Below are 21,782 nucleotides of genomic sequence, written 5' to 3'. Positions count from 1 at the left end.
TTTGTTAAAAAAACTTTAGCTAGAATTTTTCGGTCTATTTGAAATTAGTTATTGTCCTTTTGATGATAAATTTACTATATATGAAAGAAAAGTTTGATCATCTTTTTATGAAAATGATTAACTTACAATCCACTAAAACTATCCACAAGACTTCGTCCACGAAATCTCGTCTACGAAACTCTTGTAAGATTAAAAACCTCGTCCACGAAAATTCGTCCACGTAGCTTCGTCCACACGTTCACATATTTTCCATCCACGACTGTACCATCCATAAATATATATATATATATATTATAACTTTTTCAAGAAATATATACATTATGGATATCAAAATGTACAAGAAAAAAAATCATAATTTGTTTTTACGCATAAATATAAAATTTTATACATTATAATTTACAATAGTGACCAATAAAATATGTTGGAGGAATACAAAACCAATTAATATGTCAACTAAACTAATAAACTACCTTTATGTTTTCTCTTACGGCAGCCAATCTTGTTTCCTCAGCAGAAGGGTATTATGGTCTCAATATTGCATCAAAACCGGCAATTGTGTCCTACAAACATAAAGTGTCTAATTGAGTAAGAAGAAAGACAAATGTGTCTAAATATGTAACTCTCTCTTTCTTTTTTGTGCAACACCAATTTCTGTGTCACTAAAATCTGTTGATCATTACACATTGCAAATCATGTAAATCTTTTTGTCCACCATCACGTGCTCTAAAATCTGCAAAAAAGAGAAAGAATAAGATAGGTTCATACTCAGTTCTAAAAAAAAGAGAGTTCATATTCAAAGATTTGTTTGCTCTTGATTCACACTACACAAACAAATTTATATGATCAGGTCATCGGAGAAACATATATTTGGTTATGATAAAATATGTTCCACGCATCTCCCGTCCACGCATCTCTCATCCACACATCTCCCATCCACGCATCGTTTTTTTTGTCCACAATGAACTTCCATTTACCTCAGGAACTACAGACTCATTCTCTACATATCACCAAACACATCTCAGCCATCTGCACTTAAGAAACAAAATAATCAAAATCATAGAAAATTTTACCCCCTAAGACACTGTCTACGTTACCAATTACCTTTAGAGGCACATTGTGTTGGGAGAACATTTTTCCATATCAATTTGTTCAATATTTTGTACATGATACTTAGGCTCGTAAATCCAATATACGATGTCCACGATAACGTATCCACATTAAATCTGAACTCTAACATGATTTTCCTATCCACCACAATTTGTCCACCATAAACACATCCACATGATTTTTGTCTACCAAAACATATATCCACCAATAGATTATCCGTGAAATTAATGTTCATTTATTGCAAACAACAAGAAATGTCCAAGTTATGTTTGGTTTATTTTTTTAAAACAAACAAATTTCTCGTTAGCTTCAAGAAGGGGCATTTTTGTCTCAAAATGGGAAGGCCCTACACATAAAGTGTGTTAAAGACGCAATGTGTCTTTGTGAGTAAAGAAAAGACAAAATGTGTCTTCACATGTAAGTCTCAAAAATTACACTCAGAGACACAATTTCACTTTGCAATTATACTCTAAAGCACATAGTGCTTGAAGAGCACTTTCTGAAGATGCTTTTACGACCATACCCTTTAACCAAGTTGATCTCTTTTTACGTAAGAAAACAATTTGTTTCATTTATTATTTTTTCTCTTTCTTATTCATCTAAAGCATATCTATCTCGTTGCGAACTAATTGTTTATCTTTTTCCAGAACTTTAATTTTTTCATTTCCCAATTCATATTCCATTGTAAAATCTTTGTTCATATTAATCCAAAGTGTTAGTGGTTACTTGTGTCGTCGTAAATTTCTCCTTTTTTTTGTTTCCAGATTATCTAATCAAGTTTAACATATGCTGAAGAATCAAGCACGCAAAAAAAAAAGAACCGGTTCAATCAAGTTTTGTGAGAACATGGAGGATGCCATCGCTGCTGCTTCTGCCACCGTAGAAGCCACCGCAGCAAGTAGTTCCTAAGATTTCTGAGTTGTTAGTCACTTCAATCTCTTTGATGATGAAGAAGATAGATCCAGTGGAGACTGTGGTGGTTATGGAGGAGGTGGTTACAGAGATGGAAAACGTGAGGATAGATACAAGAGACTCGTGGATATAATGGTGGTGGATGTGGTTATTCGAAAGGTGGATTTGGTGGTGTTACGGTGGAGGTGGATGTGGATACCGGAATGGAGGTTGTGGTGGTTATGGATATGAAGGTGGTAGTGGATACGGAGGTTGATACGTTTGGAAACTTTGTTGATGAAACTTCGTTCACAAACCTCATTCACACAATCTTATTCATGGAACTTTGTTAAAAAAACTTTAGCTAGAATTTTTCGGTCTATTTGAAATTAGTTATTGTCCTTTTGATGATAAATTTACTATATATGAAAGAAAAGTTTGATCATCTTTTTATGAAAATGATTAACTTACAATCCACTAAAACTATCCACAAGACTTCGTCCACGAAATCTCGTCTACGAAACTCTTGTAAGATTAAAAACCTCGTCCACGAAAATTCGTCCACGTAGCTTCGTCCACACGTTCACATATTTTCCATCCACGACTGTACCATCCATAAATATATATATATATATTATAACTTTTTCAAGAAATATATACATTATGGATATCAAAATGTACAAGAAAAAAAATCATAATTTGTTTTTACGCATAAATATAAAATTTTATACATTATAATTTACAATAGTGACCAATAAAATATGTTGGAGGAATACAAAACCAATTAATATGTCAACTAAACTAATAAACTACCTTTATGTTTTCTCTTACGGCAGCCAATCTTGTTTCCTCAGCAGAAGGGTATTATGGTCTCAATATTGCATCAAAACCGGCAATTGTGTCCTACAAACATAAAGTGTCTAATTGAGTAAGAAGAAAGACAAATGTGTCTAAATATGTAACTCTCTCTTTCTTTTTTGTGCAACACCAATTTCTGTGTCACTAAAATCTGTTGATCATTACACATTGCAAATCATGTAAATCTTTTTGTCCACCATCACGTGCTCTAAAATCTGCAAAAAAGAGAAAGAATAAGATAGGTTCATACTCAGTTCTAAAAAAAAGAGAGTTCATATTCAAAGATTTGTTTGCTCTTGATTCACACTACACAAACAAATTTATATGATCAGGTCATCGGAGAAACATATATTTGGTTATGATAAAATATGTTCCACATCAGGAAATAAATAACTTGGTCGTGGCTTTTGCTTCCTCAAACATTACTCTGTTCTCATTGCTAACTTAAAAGCCATAACATGCAGGCCAACAGAGATATCAGGGAAAAGGTTGCAGATCTACCGGTAATTCTGAAGATTCAAATAAAAAAGAACTAAGAAAGGTTACCAGCAGAAGCTGCTGAGTCAGGCTCCTTGATGTCGACAACAACACACTTGGACATCAAAGATGCTTTAGCTATGGTTGAAGCATACTGTAAGAAACATCTCACAACCCTAAGAAAAACACTCGGTTAGCATGCAGAACAGAGTACTTCAATCTGTAATTAAGTAATGATCATTTTCATTTTGGTTGGATCAATGGCTCCTGCTGACAAAAGATCTTTGTATGTGCCAGTTGCAACGTTGCAACCGTGTTTTGGGTGGTCGATAGAGAGTACCTGTGAACCCAAAAAACAGTTTCTGACTTAGTTTCTATATCAAAGAAACTAACTTCCAATTTGTATAATATGATCTTTATATTGTTAACCTCTTTGCTGACAACGCTTCCTTTAACACCTACTTCAACGGGTAGCTCTGTCTTACTTAACAATGTCAGCTCCAATCTGACGGATACCATGATTGGAAACATGTATTATGACCTGATTACTGATTCGTATGTTTTCTTTTCTGCTGTTATAACTTTTGTAGACTAACCTTTTATTCATTGTTTCCTAAGAATCTCTTTAGTGGCATCCACTTTCGAAGCAAGTCTTAGCTGATTGCGTCCACCTCAGACAACAATACCTTCATCCACAGCTGCCTCGTATATTAAAAGTTTAATGAATTAGTCTCACCAAATGAAACACATCAAAAATCATTTGCTTAGAGATTATTTATCTACCTTCGTTTCAATAAGAGAATGGAAAGCCTTATGTAACTGATTATTTCTGAGTGACTGAATCCAATATTATGCTCTTCAAAGAAGCTTTTTACACTGCCCCCAGTTTCAGATCCGAAAACCTCGTATAATCGATCCAGTTGCCTACAGTATACTCCTTGAGGCTTCTCTCCACATTGTTTATGCTTTTAAAAAATCATACCCCTTTCGGAGATACACTCATCTTGTTCATAGATCCCGCCTGGTAAGTTTATGAGATTAAAGGGATAAAGAAGTGGAGAGTGTATTGATTGATCATAGATCAGATTCGTGAAACGGAAACGAAGAAGAGGAAGAGCAAAGGGTTCACGAATCGTTGTAGAAAAATTAGGGTTTGGACAAAATGAGAAAAAGAGATCTCGCGTCGGTGAAGAATAAGGTCACGATGCTTTCAATAAAATGGGCTTCCTGGGCCATTCAGATTAACATGCGAGCTCGTAAAGAAATTTAAGCCCAACATCTGAAATCACTTGATTACGTGGCAAAACGTAAAAACTTGATTGAATGATTTTTACATCCGACATGACCCTCTATCTGATGCTCATATTCCTTTTTTATTTATTGTATGTATGATAAAACCTTAGTGTCTTCCAAATCCATCAGATCATACAAGTGAACTGAAAATACATTAAAAATGTAAAGTAATTCAATGTGAGAAGCATAATATTTTAAAAATAAATGTTAATTTTTTCCGTATCAAAAGATGTTTTACAACGACTGCAATTTTGGTTGTAGAAAAAAATAAATTTTAAGAAAATCTATATGTCATCGATAAGCAAGATGTCTTCCCAACCCATTCTCATAACGCTTTATTCCCATCATTTGGAGTGTGGAAATTCAATTCCTTGCGAGTTTATCAATATGGCCTTGCAGTATAGTTGGTGATCGAGGAGTCTGTCCGTGACGTCGCCCATTTCTCTCCTTGCCAGTTGGAGTAAACAGTCATTTAGAAAACATATCTTAGTCAGCTGATAAAAAAAAACATATCTTAAAAGAAATCGGACAAGCTTATCGTCACATTTGTCCAGAACAAGAGAACATTTGTCCGTGTAATCTAACACTATAAAATACTCTTCTGTTTCCATAGGGTATTTTAGGACACTTTTCACCCTACCATTTGTTGATTTTAAAACAAAATGGTTTTGGGCTTCTAGAAAAATTAAAGGGCCAGCCTTAGAATAGCTTACGGCCTTAACCCGTTTGTGAAATTCGTTTAGGCTTTACAGACATTTGAGGCCCAATCATAATAGGTTTGTCATATTCTTACCTTGTCTTTCGTACATCAGCCGACCTGAGTTACAGAGATCATACCCGACGGTCACCTCTCCGTAATGTGAACCAAGAAGAGAGGCCGTTAGCCTCTTCTATCGAAGTAGATCTTAACTGAAAAGGAATTTAATTAAATGGATCAAGCTTTAAACTAAAAGTTAATGTTCGCGTTGATCAATGGTATACTTATATTCCTTGATGTAAAAATCGGCAGCCTAGCCGTCTGGGCGGCCGCGTGGACGCTACGCGTCACTTTTCCACCCCGATTTATGCCAAATCGGTTTAAAAAATCGGATATCCGATTTTCTCCGCCTAGACCGCCTAAATGACTGCCTAGCCGCCGAGGCGGCCGCCTAATCTATTTTTTTAATTATTTTTTAATTATTTATTTTATTTTTAATAATATTTTTATTTATTTATTTGATCTAAAATTTTATAAATATCATTTATATTCATAATTTTGATGAAAATTACACTATATTAAGTTTATATATTCTATTTGTGTGTTTTATACAATCTTAAACAGGAAAATGTATTAATGTTATACACAATTAAAGATTAACATGTTTTATAACATATTAGACAATCTAAAAATTTCGCCCCGCATAATTTTCAATTAATTCCCGATTTTCTTTTTAGACGCTAGGCCCAACCTGACCACCCGACTAGCGCCTAGCGCGTTCCCGAACAGGGCTTATATTACGTATTTTTTTAAAAAAAAAAATGGTCAAGGTTCATCTGTTTAAAAACAAATACATACTACTAGATTAAGAGCGCGGGATCAACATTATACATATAAATTATTTTATGTATTAAATATTTTTACATATTATGAAATAATAAATATATATTAAATAATTAAAAGGCAGTAACTATTAAATATATAACTAAATTGGTGCGAATATATAAATCAATTTTATTAATCCAAAAAATATTTTTTTTATATTTGATAGGATATGTTATTAAATTTAAATGATACTGGTATAGATAATATATTTTAGTATATTTTTAATATTAATGTCTATTAAATGATGATTTCTACTCATATAGTTTTTTGATCATTTGTATCTTTTATTAGGAAAAACTTTAAATTACTGATAACAAAATTTTCATTGTGGGATTAATAGTTTTACTAATTTATATTTTTTTTAAAAAAATAAGTTGTCAATGATCGTTCAAAACTTTTATCAAAAAAATTGTTCAAAGTAAAATTTGAAACTAAAATATTGTATTTTATATGGTTTATAGTTTAATTTAAAATGATATATATATTAATCTTAATAATTAATTAAATTAGACTTTTTACTTATATAATTTTTGTAATCATTTGTATTTTGTCATAACAAAAATTTTAAACCATAGATCATAAAATTTGAATGTGAGACTTTTAACAGTTTTAGTAATTTATAGCCGTTTGTAAAAATTCAAAATATAACATATACATAAAAATCTAAAATTTTATTATATGTTTATTGTGGTTGTTTAATTTATTTAATAGTTTAAAATTAAACAAATATGATAGAAGCTACACTATTTTTTTTATCAAATCTTTATTATTCAAAATCATTAATTATCATATATACTTTAGCCACATTAGGCAATTCCGTAAATTTTATTTAAGGAAATAATAAAGTACATTAATGATGAATTTATTGTTAGTTTAATAAAAAGTTTATTATATAATTAGATGGACCAACATATTTCTCTAATGATTCTAAGAATCATTCTAGTGATGACATGTGGCTATAAAAAAAAGTTGTAATGCTTCTCAAATAATATATAGGAGATAGATTACGAGAGATAGTCAAAGTCACTTGTGGTTGTGGTACCGTATATCCTCCAAACCTTGCATAAGAAACTATCTATTCGAACCTGATGAAAATATTTTATCAAGTCATTTACTCCTTTTTCTATAAGTTTCATAAGAGTCATTTATACATGATCCTTTATCTAGTCTGCTTAGTTGACTTTGATGAGATACTTAAGAGTTTATCTTTCCAGAGCTAGGTACATGCCGAGTTACAATATCTTTAAGCAGATAGATAATCTACTTGTGTATCTTACATGATTAACATAATAAACATATTAAAACTAGTTGATGTCTCGTACCTCGTGTGAATTAATATATCTATACATCTAATAATTTTTAATTCTATTTTTTTTTTTTTGTCATCAAAAACAGATTCATACTGACTCTGTGAACCACACCGAGAGATCATGATCCATGTGAACGACGAAAGACGATTGTTTCCTGACACTGCGTGCTAGGCTATCCGCCATTGAATTTTGCGTCCTTGGTACATAGATGATCTCTGATCTAATGAAACTCTCTCTCAGGTTCTTGATATCTTCCAAATAATTTGCAAATGCTGGTCATTCTTCTGGTTCTGAAACCATCTTTACCAATTGAGAACAATCCGTTGCAAACGTAACCTGAAATTGACGTAAATTTTTCATGCATTCCATTGCCCATAATAAAGCTTCCATCTCCGCATGCAAATGAGTTAGACAATGCCGTACATTCCTCGCTCCCAACAAACTAGCAAAACCTTCTAAAGTACTAAGCCAACCTTGTCCTGAGAAAACATCATTCTCCTTCTAAGAGCCATCTGTGAAGCACCATCTTCCTGGGATCGAAGGAAGGGTTGTAGGCTCGATCGGTAAGACTCTCCTGTTTTCCTTGGGTACCTGTGCCTCAGCCCAGAGTGTTGATTCTGTTTCTGCCATTTTGAGCGTATCTCGAGGATCCATATCCAAATTACTAAAAACTTTACTACTCCTTCCTTTCCAATTTTTAATTCTATTTTTTTTAATAAAATAATAATAATTAAATTAGATACAAATTTTAAATTATTTTAAATTATAAAATTTCAATATTCATATTGGTAATCAATTTATTAAATTGTATTATTTTGTTTCATATTTTTATTTATGTGATGAAGATTTTGGATCAAAATATTTTTTATAGTAATAACTAAATTAAGAAATTTTGTATGTGAAACTAACATATATTGTATTTGGACTGAAAAGAAATCATATAGTACTATAAGGATTATAAAAAAATAACAAATATAAAACATTAACAAATAACAATATTTTAGGAGTGTTCAATCTGGTAAAACCAAACCATTCAAAACCGAACCAAACCGAAATAGAGAAAATAGTTTGGATTTGGAAGTATCGAGGATGTTATGTTTAGAAAACATCAAAATATGAATATGATTCAATATATTAAGGGATTAAACCGAATAAACAAAAGAAATCGATTAATACAGATATATTAGTATGAATATATATAAATTTTATAATAATATGTATTTGATCAATATTTACAGTAAAAATCAAAGAAATTGGCTATAATATTAGTCATTAAAATTATAAAACGATAGAAAAGTAATGATGATATTATCGATAGATATTGTTAATATATATTTATTAATTCCTAAATATCATGATAATTATATATTAAAATATTTTTTTAAAAATATTAGTATATATATATTGGTAAAATATGTTAATGTTTATTAATAATTTTAAATATCATGATAAATATATAAATATCAAAATAAACAAATTAAATAATAATATTAATTAAACTAATGATTTATCCTATAACTATGAAAAAGATGAAAAATAAGTAAATTAACTAAATAAACTGATTAATTCAGATATATTAGTATACTTATATGTAAATTTTATAATAATCTGTATTTGATCAATATTTTCAGTAAAAATTAGAGAAATTAGTTATTAGCTAAAATATTAGTCATTAAAATTATAAATGAGAGAAAAGTAATGATGATATTATCGGTATATATTATTAATATCTATTTATTAATTAAATGTCCTAAATATCATGTTTATTATATATTAAAATATATTTTTAAAAAATATAGTATATATATCGGTAAAATAGGTTCATTTTTATCATGATTTTAAATATCATGATAAATATATAGATATCAAAATAAAAAAAATTAATAATAATATTAATTAAACTAATGATTTATCCTAAAATCATGGAAATATGACAAGTAAGCAAATTAACTAAAATCATGGAGAAGATGACAAATAAGCCAAATCACTTCATAAATAATAGTATAGATATATCTACACAGTTTTAAAATTTAAGTGTTCAGTTCGGTAACACCGAACCAAAATAGAGAAAATAGTTTAGATTTGGTAGTATTGAATAAACTGAATGGATGTTATTTTTAAGAAACCGCAATATATGGATATGCTTCGGTATATAAACCGACTAAACTGAAGAGATCGATTAATTAAAAATATCAGTATACTTATATAAAAGTTACTTAATAAAATTAATAATATATAAATCATTTATTTTAATTATGTATATATTATTATTATGATCAAAAATAACTTTTTTAGTTAAAATATTATTTATTTTGCTCATTTTCATCAAATTAAATAAAACATAGTTTTTTTTTATTTTATTGGTAAATATTTGTGCTAAAATGTAGTTATATAATAATACTAGTTTTTTTATTTTTATTTTAATAGTTAAATAAAACAGAAAATATTATATTTAAGATTAGAATAAGGAATATATATTTATGTTTTAATAAACCTGATTTCTAATCATATAATCTAATTTTTTTTTTCAAAGATAAACATAGTTATGGTTTCAAATATAAAAAATAAACTAAAAATCAATAGTATGTAAACCGAACAAACCAAATTAATATGACTCCAATTATTATGATAGTTATTTTATAAACCGAACCGAAACCAGATTGAAGATGCCATTTTTAAACGAACTTTCATATACACATGTATATTTTAGTCGGTAAAATTAATATGGGGGAAAGTAAGTAATATTAGGCTCGAAATTTGGGGAGCCGTAAAAGCAAACTTGGGCCAGTTGAGATAGAAAAAGGAAATAAAAGCCCATATAGGCCCAGTAAAAATATCAACGAGAAATCGTCGTTTTGCTAAGCTGCAAGTGGAAGGAAGGCACCGAAAGAGTTCGCGTTGGATCGGAAGAGAAGTAATCCTACTACTCTCCTCAAACAGTTCTTCACTTAAACTGCTACCACGGCGGCGCGTGTACCTACTCAAATCTATCACTTGTTGGGTTGTACGCTTTGCTTCGATTCGCGCGTAAATGTTCACCACTCGCGAATTTTGAAATTCTTGATTTCATCTGGGTCTCTAGGGTTTCCGCAGAAATGTTCACTCCCCAGAGGAATCAGTTCCCGGCGACCGACCGGAAGGGAAAGGCCGTAGCTTTCGCCGACGAAATCACGACTCCTTCTCCGCCATTGGGCCGATTCGGATCCCTCTCCGCGGTGGATGATTGGAGGAGGTTCAAAGAGGTGGGCATGCTCGACGAGGCCTCCTTAGAAAGGAAAGACCTTGATGCCCTTATTGAGAAGAACCTCAAGCTCGAAAAGGAGGTACCTTTTTATTTAGAAACTACTAATTAAGGAAAGAACTTATGGTTGTTATTACTGATTAATGATGAATCTTTTTTGTTGTAAGCTGTTTGATTACCAACATAACATGGGGCTACTGCTTATTGAGAAGAAGAAGTGGACTTCTGGAAACGAAGAGCTTCAGCAAGCGTTTGATGAAGCCAACGAGATTCTTAAACGTGAAAGGACCTCTAGTTTAATCGCTTTGAGTGAGTCTGAGAAGAGAGAAGATAGTCTTAGGAAAGCTTTGATCTCCGAGAAGCAGTTTGTAGCTGAGGTATCTTTGTGTGTGTTTATGGCTTTCTTTGTGTTTTGATGTTTTATAAGATGTTTCTTGTTTTTTTTTTCAGCTTGAAAGGGATTTGAAATACTTGCAACAAGAACATACTGAGGTGAAGTCTACTTCTGAGGCGAAGCTAGCTGAAGCAAACGCTTTGGTTATGGGTATTAAGGAGAAAGCTTTAGAGGTGGATAAGGAGAGGGCAATTGCGGAAGAGAAGCTTTCGGTGATTAATAGAAAGAGTTCTGAGTTGGAGAGGAAGCTTAAAGATGTAGAGACTCGCGAAAAGGTGCTCCAAAGGGAGCGTCTTTCTCTTGCGACAGAGTATGAAATATTGTATTTACTCGTTAGTTGGTGTTGGTAGTTTTGGCCTCACGCTATCTCTTTTGCTTATGTGTCTTAGACGAGAAGCACATGAGGCAGTGTTCTACAAGCAGAGAGAAGACCTACAGGAATGGGAAAAGAAGCTAACGGTAGAAGAAGATAGGCTGTCCGAAGTTAAAAAAAGCATTAACCATACAGAGGAAAGAAGTATTGAAAGTGAAAGAGCTATCAAGAAGAAAGAGAAGAGCCTCGAAGAGATGCAGCGAAAGATTGATACTGCTAAGTCAGAACTAAAAGAAAGAGAAGAATCTATAAAGATGATGCTAAATGACCTTTCTATGAAGGAAAAGGTGAGTTTTCTCGTTGCACTTATTTTTCTCTTCCTGCATTTGGTCTATATATGTATGAACTTGTTTTTGTTTAAGGACTTTGAGGCCATGAAGACTAAGGTTGATATGAAGGAGAAGGAGCTCCGTGAGATTGAGGAGAAGCTTGTTGTGAGGGAGCAGGTCAGCCTCTCAACTTGCCTGAAACTTTCGTGAAGCTTTCTTAGAGTAGTAGCCATAATAAAGTGTTTTAAGCTTATGTTACACACACCTAGTGCATAGACTTCTTCACTATAGAAGAACAATGTAACCTGTAAAATTAGAGTATGTATACGGAGTTTGGGTTTAGAAACTTTTATTAAATTGTGGTGAGGTTTATTGGAGATACCATGTTGATGCTACTGAAACTAATAACTCATTGGAACAACTTACATGCTTAAGTAAAATTAGAGTTTGTATACGGAGGGAGTTACAGGTTACATTGTTCTTAGATTTATATCTGCTAAGTGCTAAAATGTATAGTATGATCCATAGAGAAGTGACACGTTGATTAAATTTTGAACAGATGGAGATAGGGAAGCTCCTTGATGATCAGAAGGGTGTTCTAGATTCCAGAATGCAGGAGTTTGAAATGGAGCTCGAACAGAGGAGGATATCCCTTGATGAAGAACTTGAGAAAAAGAGAGGTGAAATCGAGAAGCTGCAAGTTGAGATCAGCCACAAGGAAGAGCAGTTGGGGAAGACAGAGAGAGCTTTAGAAAAAATGGAAGAGAGAGTGAAGGAGAAAGAGAAGGATCTCGAAGCAAGACTGAAAGCTGTGAAGGAAAAAGAAGAAGTTCTAAAAACCGAAGAGAAAAAGCTGCACGTGGAAAACGAGCGATTGCTAGAAGATAAGGAAAGTCTGCGTAAACTCAAAGATGAGATTGAAGAGATCGGAGCCGAGACAACAAAGCAGGAGTCAAGGATTCGTGAAGAGAATGAAAGCCTCAGGATTACAAAAGAAGAGAGACTCGAGTTTATAAGGCAGCAGTCTGAACTAAAGCAGCAGATAGATAGAGTTAAGCAAGAGGGTGAGTTGCTCTTGAAAGAACGCGAAGAATTGAAACAAGACAAGGGAAGATTCGAGAAAGAGTGGGAAGCTTTGGATGAGAAGAAGGCTGATATAGCTAGAGAGCAAAAGGAAGTTGCTGAAGAAAAGGAGAAGTTAAGAAGTTTGCAAATATCAAGGGTGTTGGATGATGTCAAAATGAAGAAAGAATCACTTGAAGGCAAAGTGACGATTAATGAAAACATCAGTTGCGCAAAGAAGCTGGCTCTGAAAGAAATGGAAGAACTGGAATACGAGAAGTTTGCTCTAAAGAAGGAAAGAGACGAAATATCTGTGGAAAAGAAGCAGTTGAAGAAACTTCATGATGAGTTATACAAGGACGTGGCTGATGTAGATGCACTTAGAATCTCTTTGAAGGAGCAACGAGATGATCTGTATCGTTCAAAGGATCGCTTCGCAGTATTGCTGAAGAAAGTTGACCTCTGCAGTACCTGTAGAATACCATTCCACAAGTTTATAAACTCTGAACGAGTACCTGATGTTGAAGATGGCAATGATAGAAAGAGTACATCTTTTATTGGGAAACTCGCTTCGGCTATGGCTCCAGAATCGTCGCTACCTGATGATTCTGTGGATACAGCGGCAGGCAATGATCATGAACCATCTGCTAGTTTCTCAGAAAGTAAAGGTGCTGAAGTTTCGCTGCAATCAGAGATAAAGAGCTATAAACCTAGACGTGGTAGAGGTAGGGGCATGTCTGTCAGAGGAGGATCGCAAGCAACTAGTGATTCAAAACCATCTGATTTGAAAGTTCCAAGGAAGCGACAACGAGAACAGGGTTCTAGAATCACAGAAAGTGAACAAGCGGATGGTGATAGCGATGAAGATGTAGACAGCGTCGCAACTGGTGGACGTAAGAAGAAGAAAAGACAGACGGCTGTTCCTGTCTCTCTGGCACCTGCGCAAAGCCGATATCATCTCAGGAGACATAGAAAGTAAGCTCCTGCTTTTTTTCTAATTGGAAACTTAGTACTTATGAAACTTATATACGTGTGGAATGTCGTTTTCAGTGTAGGAACAGAAGAGGATAAAGCACAAGAATCAACAGCTGCCGTGGAGAAACAAGAGAATGTCAATGGTGATATCAGAACACTGCCAAGTCCCAAGGATAATCTTACTCCACCGCAAGGTGAGAATAGGGAAAACGGAAAAGCTGAAACATTAGTGGAGGCTGTAACACAGAAGGAGATTGTTAAGGTATGAACCTCTGAAACATCAGACTAGATCATCTTTCTTTCTGTCTGAAGGGGAACATGTGGGTATGTTAATTTTACTTAATTCTGAGAAATGGTTTTTATAAAGGTTGAAGCAGAGGCTGAGTTCAAGGATAAAAATACTGGAAAGAGACCAGTCCAAGAGGATCCACAGTTAGAGGCAGGAGGCAGCGGTGAAGGAAAAGAGCATGGTGGCGAAGAGGATGATGGGACTTTCAGCATCATCCAAGAGGAGAACGAAGAAGAAATTGAAGAAGAAGATGCAGAAACAGAACACCCAGGGGAGGCTTCCATAGGAAAGAAGATTTGGGTCTTTTTCACAACCTAATCTCATTTTCTCCCTCTGAGACGAAACTATCCCACAAGTAGGATTTTTCAGAGAGGAAAAAACATCTTGTTATGTTGTTGTTGATTTTTGAACTTTACTTTCTTTTTCAAGCAAGTGAAACAAAAGAAATTGTGTACTCTTGGAAACTAAGGGCTTTGATTGAAATAGTGCTGGTGTTCAAGGAAACCAAACCAGATTCCAATATTACATAAGTCATTGCCATGGACCTGTCATCCTTTTTTTTTATTATGTTTAACTGAAAGTCTCCCAACAAAAAAAAAAAAAGCCCAAACACAAAATTGTTAAAAGGAGACGAGGACTACGGCTTATCTGTAGGGTCTTACCATGATTACATTTGTTTCTTAGATTTTCAGACCACAATTCTTTGATCTCAACCACCCTAAGATTCTTTCTCTTTTCAGTTGCTTCACATCACCAAACCAATATCTAGCTCCAATCTCAGGTGAAATGTGGTTGGATCTCTCAAAGAACTTGGAGACCCTTGAGAACAGATCCAACCCGGTACTAATAGGTGAACTCCCTTTTTCATCAGTAATCTCACCGACCTCCAATCTTTAGTAGTGTTAGAAAATGTGAACAGGTCCATTATCATACCAGAGAATTTGGCCTAACAAAACCCTAAATCTAAATCTAACCCCTAAATACTAAACCCATACCCTATACCCTAAACCAAAACCCTATACTATAAACTCAAATCCTAAACCCTTGTAAACCTAAATCCTAGATCCTAAACCCAAACCGTAATCTCTAAACCCAAACAAAAATCTTAGACCCTAAACCAAACCAAACAGTAAACCTTAAACTCAAATTCAAACCTTTTGCATTTAAGGTTTACGGTTTGGGTTTAGGGTCTAGGATTCAGGTTTATGATATAGGTTTGGGTTTATGGTTTATGGTTTAGGATTTGGGTTTATGGTATAAGGTTTGGATTTATGATCTAGAGTTTGGGTTTAGGATTTAGGGTTTAGAATTTAAGATTTAGGGTTTCGTTAGTGGCATCATTTTTTTTTTCAATTATTTTTCATTTTTTTAAAAAATTAATATTTTTATTAATAATGTAGCTGACACTTTGATTGGTTATAAGAGGGGTGATGAATTTAAAGATTCACTTTAGAAGGTGAACCTAACTTTTGTCCATTGATTAATGGGTACCTATAAATAAAAAGAAGAAATTTTATATTTGGAGAAAATCTTTTTTTTAGGGCTAGTTAGGTAAAAAACAAAGGAAGATGACTAAATTAGCTAAGTACAAAAAAAAAAAAATTAGCTGAGTACCAACACAGGAAAAATTATGCATACGTGTCACAGTAAACAGCTTGAGAAAGATGAAAATTTATGTCACAGTAAACAGCTTGAGAAAAATGAAAATTTAACCTTGAAGCTTGGCGACTCGGGATAGAAGAGAGGTAGGCTTAGTAGCTGACACATCTGACACAATATATCTTATAGGATTTGCTTAAGATTGTACGAGATTTGATAATCTTTAAAAGATTTTTTTTTTAAAATTTAAACATACAACAAAAGTAAACAATTATTTTTCAAAAACAATTCTTTTCCTCCTACTTCTCTCTATCACCGTCTTCTTCTTCTTTTACCTCAATCTTCATCGTCAAAATTTTTTTCATCCTTTTAATGAATATACAAACCTAAGAAGATATGTTTCACCATCATAATCTTGTCCTAACAAACTTAATCGAGAAATTGAAACCATACAAATATCAAATCACCGAGCTTGACCTATCAATCAAAACCTTGGAAAGGGAAACGATGGGGAGGGGGGCAGTTAAGAACAAAGCTAAGAAGGTAATCCTTTTCGCTAGTGTTAAATATTTAGTAGGATGGATAAATATAATAGTGGCCAGATAACAATTTTGTTAGACCATCTACGATATATATTAGTTGGACATCAATTTACCTATGTATATCTATTGGTGGCTGGGGTTGCATTACATACATGGCGAATGATACTTAATAGTGTATATGGTTGCATTTACAAAGAATGAGTTCTCTTAATTTTTTCCTATGAAATATATGTTCTTTCACATAGTAGTTTGAAAGAGATGTATATAGCCTTTCAATCTGTTCAAAATTTGAGAAATATGGCGACACTATAAGATATTCATTACTTATATTTGCATTAAATTTTTTGATCTCAGGAGATAGGTGGATTGGTATGTACATATTATTTAAGTAATACAATTGGACAGTTAATAAAAAAAAAATATCCATGTAAATATAAATTTAGAAGGAAAATACTGCTATGCATTCTTTTCCTAAATAAGCCTAGATATTGTAAGTTATGTTCATTACATTTCTATTTCTTATTCTTTGTAGGGATTGGACTGCATAACTATCCAAACTACAGCCATCTACTAATGCCAATACACTTTATCACCTATGTTTTTAGATCGTGGAAGATGGTTATTGTAAAATTTAACTCGGGTTCAGTTGGTTTTGGGAGGCTAAACTTTTTGTAACGGTTGATGGTGTTTGAACGCCATTGTTTTTTTGGGTTCGAGAAGATTGTTATCTGAAATTTTAGTGTGGTTAAGGATTGTTTTGCATGGTTAAGCTTCCTTGTAACTGTGTATGTAACAAATTAACTTAATATGTACAAGTTTGGCTGTTTTACAATCACAAAATCCTTAAAAAGCCATATATACTAAAAAAAAATCATAAACCCTAAACTCTGCCAAAATATAAACCATAAACCGTAAAATCTAAACCCTAAACCCTAAATCTTGAAGCCTAAACCCTAAATCAATACCATTAGCCTTAAACCCAATAGCAACACCTTAGACCCTAAACAATTGATTATAACCTCTTACCACTATAATACAATACAGTAAATCGTACATAGAAATCATAAACCCTAACCAAATCATAAACCCTAAGCCCTAAAAAAACACAATAAACCCTCAACAAAATACCCTGAACCCTAAATCAATACCATAAGCCTTAAACCCAACATCAACACCTAAGACCCTTAACCATTGATCATAAACCCTTGACACTATATTACGATACACTAAACCTTATATACAATTTCCTTAAGCCTAAGTCTGGTAGATGGAGAAGAAATATAAGTCAATTATCAGATGTCCAGTTTTCCTCGTGGATAGTTACCACATTTTTTGGATGGCTAACACAATAATGAACATGTTAATAATAATATTAACTATAAATTATGATACCCCTACACTATAGTTTTAACAATATATCGAAACTCCTTGTAGTTGGATGTGTAACTTGTTTGATAGCATGTTAACGATAATGAGAAATCTAACTTTCAATTATCTGGAATTCACTGTTATGGTACAATAATTTTTCTGACTATCTATTTAAAAAAAATTACGGCTAACAATTTTGCGAGCTGGTAATAAATTTAAATAGAGATGTTGCAGGTTCCTCGGCTTATCTTGGCTTTCGCTAGAGATCCTCAAGGAAAGGTTCTTTAGGAGTAGACATGCTCTTCATCAAACAAACTAAATCATGTTTGCTTTTTTCACTGATAGTAGGCACATACAGTTGTTATAAGATCCATGTCGTCAGAACCTGGAGGATGACTAACACCACAAAATGAGCTACAACCACCTTCATCATCACCAGCCACGACCTCTTCAATCTCCAGTAAAGGATACTTTGATTCCATCGTGGGCCTTACCACGGGCTCAAACTCTTGAAAATCATTCATATCACCGCCAAAGTGACCCCTCATCATCGTCATCATCTCTTCTATATGCACATTCAGAACTTGGCTTAGCTCTCTCTCTAACGTCGTAGTGGGGACTCACTGGTTTGTTGTATCGAGTAGCTCGTTCCCTCAAATGCATACTCGTTTCTCTAGTATCCAAGTCTAAGTATTGTCTTGTTGAGACAAGACGTCAGTAGGAACTATGAAGTCTCTTAAGCTCAGCAATTCTTTCCATATCCAGCATTCATACGATTCTTTAACTCCAAACAAATCTCTTTATACCTTATAAAAAGCCAAAAAATGTCAACTAAATCAATCAAACAAAATCTCTAAGCCATTTAACTATGACATGTTATTTTGTAATAATCTGAAGACAAAGACACAGAACACGAGTGTGTGTGTGTGTGTGTGTCATTTCATTTACAAGCCCAATATAGAAAATGACAAAAGGAAGAGACTTTAGAACTGGAAGAATCATCACTAACCGAAAACAAGAGACCAAGATCTTGAGATTCAGCAGTTTTTCTGGTACAATGCAGGGAGATTTATCACCAGAAAACGTAACTCCAGTGAACTTTTCTTCATCTAGAAGTAATTTTGTTTCTCTTTGAACTTTTCATCATCTAGAAATAACAATATCAAAAGCACGAGCTTCCTACTGAGAAAAGACATGTTTTAAGCTCAGACCAAAGAACTATATTTGGCTAACAATACCCTCAACATCTTCAAAATAGAGTGTAAACAGAAATCATAAGGGAGAAAGACGAAAATATGCAGGGTAATTAATTACAAAAATGTTGTGGATTAATGGAGAGAGGGAAAATGATTTCCGATTTCAAATTATTTGTATCCGAAGAGGTAGGGGATAGAACTATGCTTGATCTAACATTAAAGCAAGATATGAGTACAAGAACCAAATCTTCCAAAATCTTTTGTCTATGTCAAATAGTAGTGTTCATAGGAGGTATATAGGGGCAGCCGAGTCACGATTAATTATGAATAGTATCAAAATAGAGGGTTTTGGTATATTGTTAATTATGGGATAGTTCTTTGGTTAGAGAGCTAATTTCTCTTCTTTTTTTATGCAGCCACCACAAACGAGAAGACGACTAGATATATGTAGTAAAATAACCAAAAAGTGACCAGACTTATGTATTTTAAATAAAAATGGTTTTGTTATCATTTAGTTTTTAGCGGATTCTGTAAAAAAATTAAAAAGATGATATTTCATAAACGTAGGAGTGTATGACTTTTTGCGACATGTTTAAAAGTGGGATGTATGTTTTGAATATTTTATTTTGGCATTTTGTAAAATACATAGAAAATGTCTAGATGAGGAAATTAGGTGGATATACAAATCAAAATAGAGTAAATGAATTAAATATGTGACTCATGAAGACACTTGTCAAGTTGTAAAATGTGATTTATAGAGTCAATCCTCAAAACTATTTTAGTTCTCTTAATTTCTCAAAATACCTTTACACGCAAAAGATCTAGTTGGTACGTATACATTGTTTTTACGTGTTTCTGCATGAATTTTCAGTATTTTTTTTTTTTTTTGATAACCGAGTGTCTTGGTCCCACCGTGGTGGTCCAGACTAGAGACCGAACCCTTTAGCGGCACGGACGCACACCCGAGGGTGGGTCATAGCCAGGCAACGGTCTTCGGTCTCGGGCGCCAGAGCAAGTCCGCATGTAAATTTTCTGGTGGCCAGTGCGAGTCGAACCCGGGGCCGTAGTTGCAGCCGAAAGCAGTTTACCACCAGACTAACCCGATCTGGTTAGAATTTTCAGTATCTTTCACACTAGATATGTATATTCCATATATATCATGAATACATATCTCTTTGTTCAAAAGCGCGTATAATTGATTAATTTTTGTCACATTCGTTTAATAGAACACAATCTTTTTCGTATCATGGTTATCCTACTAAATGTTAATTATTAGTTCCAATCCTTCTAAGATAAGGTAGGTATACGTACCCGCTTTCATCCACCCAGTTCGTGTCTAAGTTGAAATCTTATACTTTACGTTGACGGCCGGCTCTTAGCATAATAACATAACACAATGAAACAACTAATTTAAAATGCGTATAAATGATCTTTCAATCCATAATTCTTTTCAACCTCATTTTTAGAGCTATTCATGCTTACCTTTTGGTAACTTAATTGAGAAGTTCTTGAATTGGAGTTCTTACCGTAATATAAAAACATTCTCTTTTGTGTCTACATGATTATGACGTGGTAGGTGAGATCAGAATGTCCTACAATATACTCCGCTCAAGATTCGAGCCTCCCATAAAACAAAGTGTGAAAGCCATTTATTTTTTGGAATTAGTCGGAAGACATTCCAAATTTGAGTTACACAGTGTGACCAATCTATTATATATAGCACTAAGTGTTTTCTCTCGAATCGAACGGAATAAGGCATATAAAGAAATATTTTTTTTGCTATGAGTTTAGTTCTAAGGTGAATTTGTGAAATGACTAAGTTTTGAATGAAAATTAGGTGCAGAACATTGATTTTGACAGAATTAAGTATCTAATAATTAAGCTTGATCTGATCCGGTTTTACCCCTTGAACGTACAAGTAACCGGTGAAGAAGATGTAGTGTGATGACGTTGACAACTTCATGTATGGCTATTATTTACCACATGCTTTAACTTTATAAGGGAAGATATATCTTCCACGTGACATATTTGATAACCGCATACGTTTCATTGTGTTTAGTAATTATGTAGACAAAGTAAAAACATTTTTACAATAAATGGTGTATTCCATCTACTTCGACACTCAAACCATAGTGTTATATTTCATATCAATAAAATAATATAAAACACAAATCCCATATCAATCCAAAATAATAAAGCATATCACAATCCCATCCACAACCCCTAAATATTAAACCCTAAACCTTATTCTCTAGATTCAAAACCAAAATATAAATCTTAAATCCAAATATAAACCTTAAACCCAAATAGAATAAAACAAAATAAATAGTATAATACATATTGGTGAAATTATGAAACGTCTATGCTTGCATGTAAGAAGTTATATGGACCCCAACCTCAACCCACACCTTCCAAATGCTAAACCCTAACCACTAATCCCTAACTACTAAACCCTAAACCCAAATTTGAACCCTAAACCCTAATCACTAAACCCTAAACCCAAATTTAAACCCTAAACCCTAATCACTAAACCCTAAACCCAAATTTAAATACAAATAAAAACCCTAAACCCGAATAGAATGGAACAAAATAAATAATATAGTACATATTGGTGAAATTATGAAACGTCTATGCTTGAATGTAAGAAGTTATATGGACCCCAACCTCAACCCCCACCTTCCAAATGCTAAACCCTAACCACTAAACCCTAAACCCAAATTTAAACCCTAAACCCTAATCAGTAAACCATAAACCCAAATTTAAACCCTAATCACTAAACCCTAAACCCAAATTTAAACCCTAAACCCTAATCACTAAACCCTAAACCCAAATTTAAATACAAATAAAAACCCTAAACCCAAATAGAATGGAACAAAATAAATAGTATAGTACATATTGGTGAAATTATGAAACGTCTATGCTTGAATGTAAGAAGTTATATGGACCCCAACCTCAA

The 21,782-nt window shown here is 33.2% G+C and overlaps 1 protein-coding gene and 1 long non-coding RNA gene across 2 annotated transcripts; one reads left to right on the top strand and one right to left on the bottom strand.

Moving 5' to 3' along the window:
* Nucleotides 1-2,688: 2,688 nt before the first annotated feature.
* LOC106356123 lies at nucleotides 2,689-6,330 on the bottom strand. Its single transcript, XR_002655458.2, has 5 exons — nucleotides 4,117-6,330; nucleotides 3,930-4,031; nucleotides 3,763-3,838; nucleotides 3,403-3,673; nucleotides 2,689-3,071 (listed from the first exon to the last, which is right to left on the bottom strand). It is a non-coding gene; the product is annotated as an uncharacterized LOC106356123 (long non-coding RNA).
* A 3,902-nt stretch (nucleotides 6,331-10,232) lies between these two features.
* Nucleotides 10,233-14,606, top strand: LOC106357605 (protein CROWDED NUCLEI 3). The gene is made up of 8 exons (XM_013797279.2): nucleotides 10,233-10,841; nucleotides 10,927-11,136; nucleotides 11,210-11,463; nucleotides 11,543-11,813; nucleotides 11,889-11,972; nucleotides 12,355-13,832; nucleotides 13,908-14,094; nucleotides 14,200-14,606. Exons 1-8 carry the CDS (start codon nucleotides 10,614-10,616, stop codon nucleotides 14,437-14,439), a joined length of 2,952 nt encoding a protein of 983 aa, XP_013652733.1. The 5' UTR covers nucleotides 10,233-10,613; the 3' UTR covers nucleotides 14,440-14,606.
* The last annotated feature ends 7,176 nt before the right edge of the window (nucleotides 14,607-21,782 follow it).

This window comes from Brassica napus, chromosome C2 (assembly GCF_020379485.1).
Source record: "Brassica napus cultivar Da-Ae chromosome C2, Da-Ae, whole genome shotgun sequence".
Lineage (NCBI taxonomy): Eukaryota > Viridiplantae > Streptophyta > Magnoliopsida > Brassicales > Brassicaceae > Brassica > Brassica napus.
The sequence above is the reverse complement of the archived record's forward strand: the minus strand, read 5'-3'. Positions and strand labels throughout refer to the sequence as shown.

What these genes read in the sequence shown, in the direction of transcription:
- LOC106357605 (XM_013797279.2), top strand. Translation starts at nt 10,614, where the DNA reads ATGTTCACTCCCCAGAGGAATCAGTTCCCGGCGACCGACCGGAAGGGA. An exon ending in AGCTTGTTGTGAGGGAGCAG is followed by an intron (nt 11,973 to 12,354) that starts GTCAGCCTCTCA and finishes AATTTTGAACAG; the next exon opens with ATGGAGATAGGGAAGCTCCT. An exon ending in CATCTCAGGAGACATAGAAA is followed by an intron (nt 13,833 to 13,907) that starts GTAAGCTCCTGC and finishes TGTCGTTTTCAG; the next exon opens with TGTAGGAACAGAAGAGGATA.